This window comes from Nicotiana attenuata, unplaced genomic scaffold, assembly GCF_001879085.1.
Source record: "Nicotiana attenuata strain UT unplaced genomic scaffold, NIATTr2, whole genome shotgun sequence".
Classification (NCBI taxonomy): domain Eukaryota; kingdom Viridiplantae; phylum Streptophyta; class Magnoliopsida; order Solanales; family Solanaceae; genus Nicotiana; species Nicotiana attenuata.
Window position 1 is genome coordinate 9,627 of NW_017671667.1, and position 3,828 is coordinate 13,454.

The 3,828-nt window shown below is 35.9% G+C and overlaps 1 protein-coding gene across 2 annotated transcripts in view; it reads right to left on the bottom strand.

Moving 5' to 3' along the window:
- Positions 1-869: 869 nt before the first annotated feature.
- LOC109209584 (TMV resistance protein N-like) overlaps positions 870-3,828 on the bottom strand; it is a 12,191-nt gene continuing 9,232 nt past the window's right edge. Inside the window, exons 4-6 of one of the 2 annotated variants that reach the window (XM_019372891.1) lie at positions 2,448-3,563; positions 1,781-2,287; positions 870-1,576 (exon numbers count right to left, since the gene is read on the bottom strand). In XM_019372891.1, coding sequence (XP_019228436.1) covers positions 947-1,576; positions 1,781-2,287; positions 2,448-3,563 — 2,253 coding nt within the window. In that variant the 3' untranslated portion in view covers positions 870-946. The remainder of the gene's footprint in view (positions 1,577-1,780; positions 2,288-2,447; positions 3,564-3,828) is intronic. The other variant, XM_019372892.1, reaches the window with a different exon arrangement.

The following is a 3,828-nucleotide window of genomic DNA, read 5'->3' on the forward strand; positions in this document are numbered from 1 at the left end:
ATATATATATATATATATATATATATATATATATATATATATATATATATATATATATATATATATATAAATATTGATTTATTTATTTTTTTGTATTTTTTTTAAGAAATAAAATTTGTACTCTAAGAATGAGAGTATTTTTGTAGTTTTTTTTTTAAAAAAATAAATCCTATTAAGAGTAAGATAAAAGTTTAAATATTAAGATTAGATCTAAAAGAAATATTTACACTAAAATAGTATAGAATTTGAGTGCGGTAAAAAATTAGTTGTTCACACATCAAATGAAGAAAAACTTGGGGGGGGGGAGGGGGGGGGGGGAATAGAGAAGGAGAGTAGAGCGATGGAGAGAGAGACGGAGAGAGAGAGAGAGTGGGCAAGTATAAAGGGATAAGGAAATAACTGATATTCCTTATTCAATTCCTAATATAAAGGGATACTCATTTAAAACTTATTTGTATATAATTGGTAAATTGTATATGACCATGTAATTAAATTGAAACTTGAGTAGAGAGGGTAATAAGGTTTCAAATAGTGTATAGGAAGGTAAAAATCCCATCAAAATTTGCCTCTTATTATAGTGTGTGCTTCTATGGGGGCAAGCTACATTATAGGCACATTGAAAACGGAGATTATTAAGATTCAGTTAACCGAAATTAAGTTTAATCGAAATCCTCCTTTTTATAGAAGCAAAGCACGCATTGCAACCGATGATATACAACCTTTTCAAAGATTTCAGGCTTTCAAGGCCAGGAATATCCATTTATCTTCTCGCAGTTACTGAAGTTGAGTTCTTCCAAATTTGATATGTTAGCTATATGTTCCAATGCGGAGCAGTTTGCAGCATTTAACCATTCCAAACTTGAGGGAAGTTGAGGGAGAAACTTGAGCTTTCTGCAGTAAACGTTTGAGAACACAAAGTCCTTCATGCTTGAAGGAAGGATGCAAATTACCTAAAGAGAAGGTACTTTAAAGCACAGAAAATCTCCTTAATGAAACTAAAACAGTTATGCCTTCTTTCCTTTTCTCCATCTTCTTGAGCTGAGTTCGAGCTGAAGACGTTGCTCTTTCTATTAGAAGCTCCAATAAACCTTGTTAATCTTTCTGATACAGATTGTTGGCTTTCATCCAATGATTCTTCATTACCTTCATAATCATCATCACTTTCGTAAACTAAATGTATTCCGCACTTCTTCAGTTCAATCCCTGTAATGGGAAAGTTGCCCAAGCCCACCTGTATTATATCACCATCCTCGAGTATAGATACTAATGGATGATAATCTTGATACCTACACAAGTAAACTTGATCCTGGGGCGTAGTTGGGACTCCTACCAAGTACATACCAGTAGTATATACTGCTCGATTTGCTCTAACGATTTTGGCATGGATGTTAGCTATTACAGGCAATTCATCCCTTAAATCATCTGGTTTAGCACAGTTCACTGACACAACTATGGCAATAACCACTGCTTTAATTTCATTGTTTCTGTGTTTTGAGAAATGCACCTCACCTGGAGTTAACCAACTTGGGATTTCACTGCCTGGAATGCTAAAATTATACAAGTTTTTCACAGCAACCTGAGAGTGAAAACCTTTCATTAGCCTAACAGGTAAGTACTGTTTTGGCAAGAAACTGAATGAAACAATAGTGTGTTCGGTATGACGGATTTTTTTTTATATATAGTTACCAACCAAACACCAGGAAACATTTTTCCACAGAAAACATTTTTGGTACAAAATAACTTCCGTCGTATCACACAGTTAAATAGGAGAAAACAATACCTTACCAAGTTTGCTTCTAACAATAGAGGCACAGGAGACATTGCAACCAGCCATACGTAGCATTCTTAAGGATTTCAAGCATTCGATACCTTGGATGTCTACCAAACTCATGCAATTTGCAAGATTTAGCTCGCGCAAGAACTCTAATCTTGAGATATCGTACATACTCTCTAGTGCTCCACAGTTTGCAGCATTTATGTTGAGCAAACTTGAGGGAAGAGGAGGAATAGCTTTCAACTGTTTGCAGTGGGGAACAAGGAGCTCTTTCAAGAAAGGTAGTCCTTTCAGACTAGACGGGAGATAGGAAAAATCATTGAAACCAAGATTGATGATCTCCAAAGATGATAGTTTCTCAAAATCATCCGGTATTTTCCCAACTATTCTCCACGTGCGGGCATCAAGTTCTTCTAACATGGATAGCTCTGAGAAAGATGAAGGAAGCACAACAGGTGCTGTTTCCCTTTCTGTGTAGGTAGCTGGTTCTGTGGTTTCAGTACTTTGTGATACCTGCAAAGGCAGATCCAAAGTTTAATCTTTATGAGTTTAAGGTTCTAAATTCTTTTAAAATATGGGTTCAAAATATAACATTTATACTAGTTTTCATAGTTTCCACACACAAATACATATATCCATGATTTAATATAACTATGCATTCACCAGTGGGTACCTGGCAGAAATGCTTCTTTCCCATCTTCAGAATCATTAAGCTCGATAGCATCCCGAATGTTTCAGGTAATTTTGTTACTGAAGTCTCCTCCATTAGCAGGTGTACTAAGTTCTTTAGTTTCCCAATTGAAGCTGGCAATTTGCAAAGTCGCTTACATCTGGTCAATCTCAATATGACAAGATTCTGCAAATTCCCAACTGATTCTGGCAGCTCCGTAATAGCATCATTTCTGGTAAGAGTCATTGTTCTAAGAGCTAACAATTCTCCAATGGAGTGGGGAAGCGAGCCAAGGCGCTCACAGTTCCTTATCTCAAGATTCTTCAGTGATTTAAGTCCACCAAAAACATGATCCGGAAGACTAATAATTGGAAGCTTTTCTATTTGAAGCTCAACCAAAGAAGACAATCCTTTAATTGAAACAGGCAATGCATTCAGATGCTGACTGTTTCCGAGCGATAAGGACCTAAGATAATACAGAGAACCAATAGATTCTGGCATCATTTTTATTGCACTGCCATAAAGCCAGAGATTTGCTAAAGATTTGAGGTTGCCAACACAACTGGGAATAGCAGCAAGTGACTCACACCTAATTAAGTTTAAAGTATGAAGGTTCTGCAAATGTTCAATAGAATCAGGTATTTCTTCCACAGCAGAACCATTAAGAGAGAGTTCCTTCAAAGCGCTTAGCTTTCCTATGAACCGAGGAAGTTGTTTCAATGAGTGGCACTGGCTTAAGCTTAACTTCTCAAGTTTTGTTAAGCGAAATATACTTTCAGGCAACTTCTCTATAGCAGTCCCATCTAATAGAAGTTCTTGTAAGGACTTCATCTTGCCTATATGTTCAGGTAACTGTTTCAATCTCGAGCAGCCCGAGAGTATCAGCTTTTCAAGATTTTTCAGCCCGGAAACCTCACCTGGAAATTCAACAAGGTTGCGGCAATCTCTTAGATTTATATGACGTAACGTATTCAGATTCCCAATTGTTCTGTGAATCTTTTGCAATGCACTGCAACGCTCAGCTATCAACTTTTCCAATGCTTTATGCGTGGATAAATCAGGAATAGCTGTTATTTTATGACAACGAGAGATATTCATAACTATCAACTTGTTTTCCACCTGCAAAGTTTAGAGAAACATGCATAAATAATCTATATTTGAGATTAAAAGAAATGAGAGCGTATCAGGACTTTCATCAACTACAGGATGCAATTCAGGTAATCAAATTGTATGTAACTAAAGTTCTGTCATTATGAATTCCCTTTAGGAGCTCTCTAAATAAGCAAATGACTGTAAATAATAAAATGAATCATAGATGAAATAGAGTATNTTTAAGTTTGTTTTTTTTTTGAAAACGTTTAAAGGTGTATATGTTAAGTCTTCT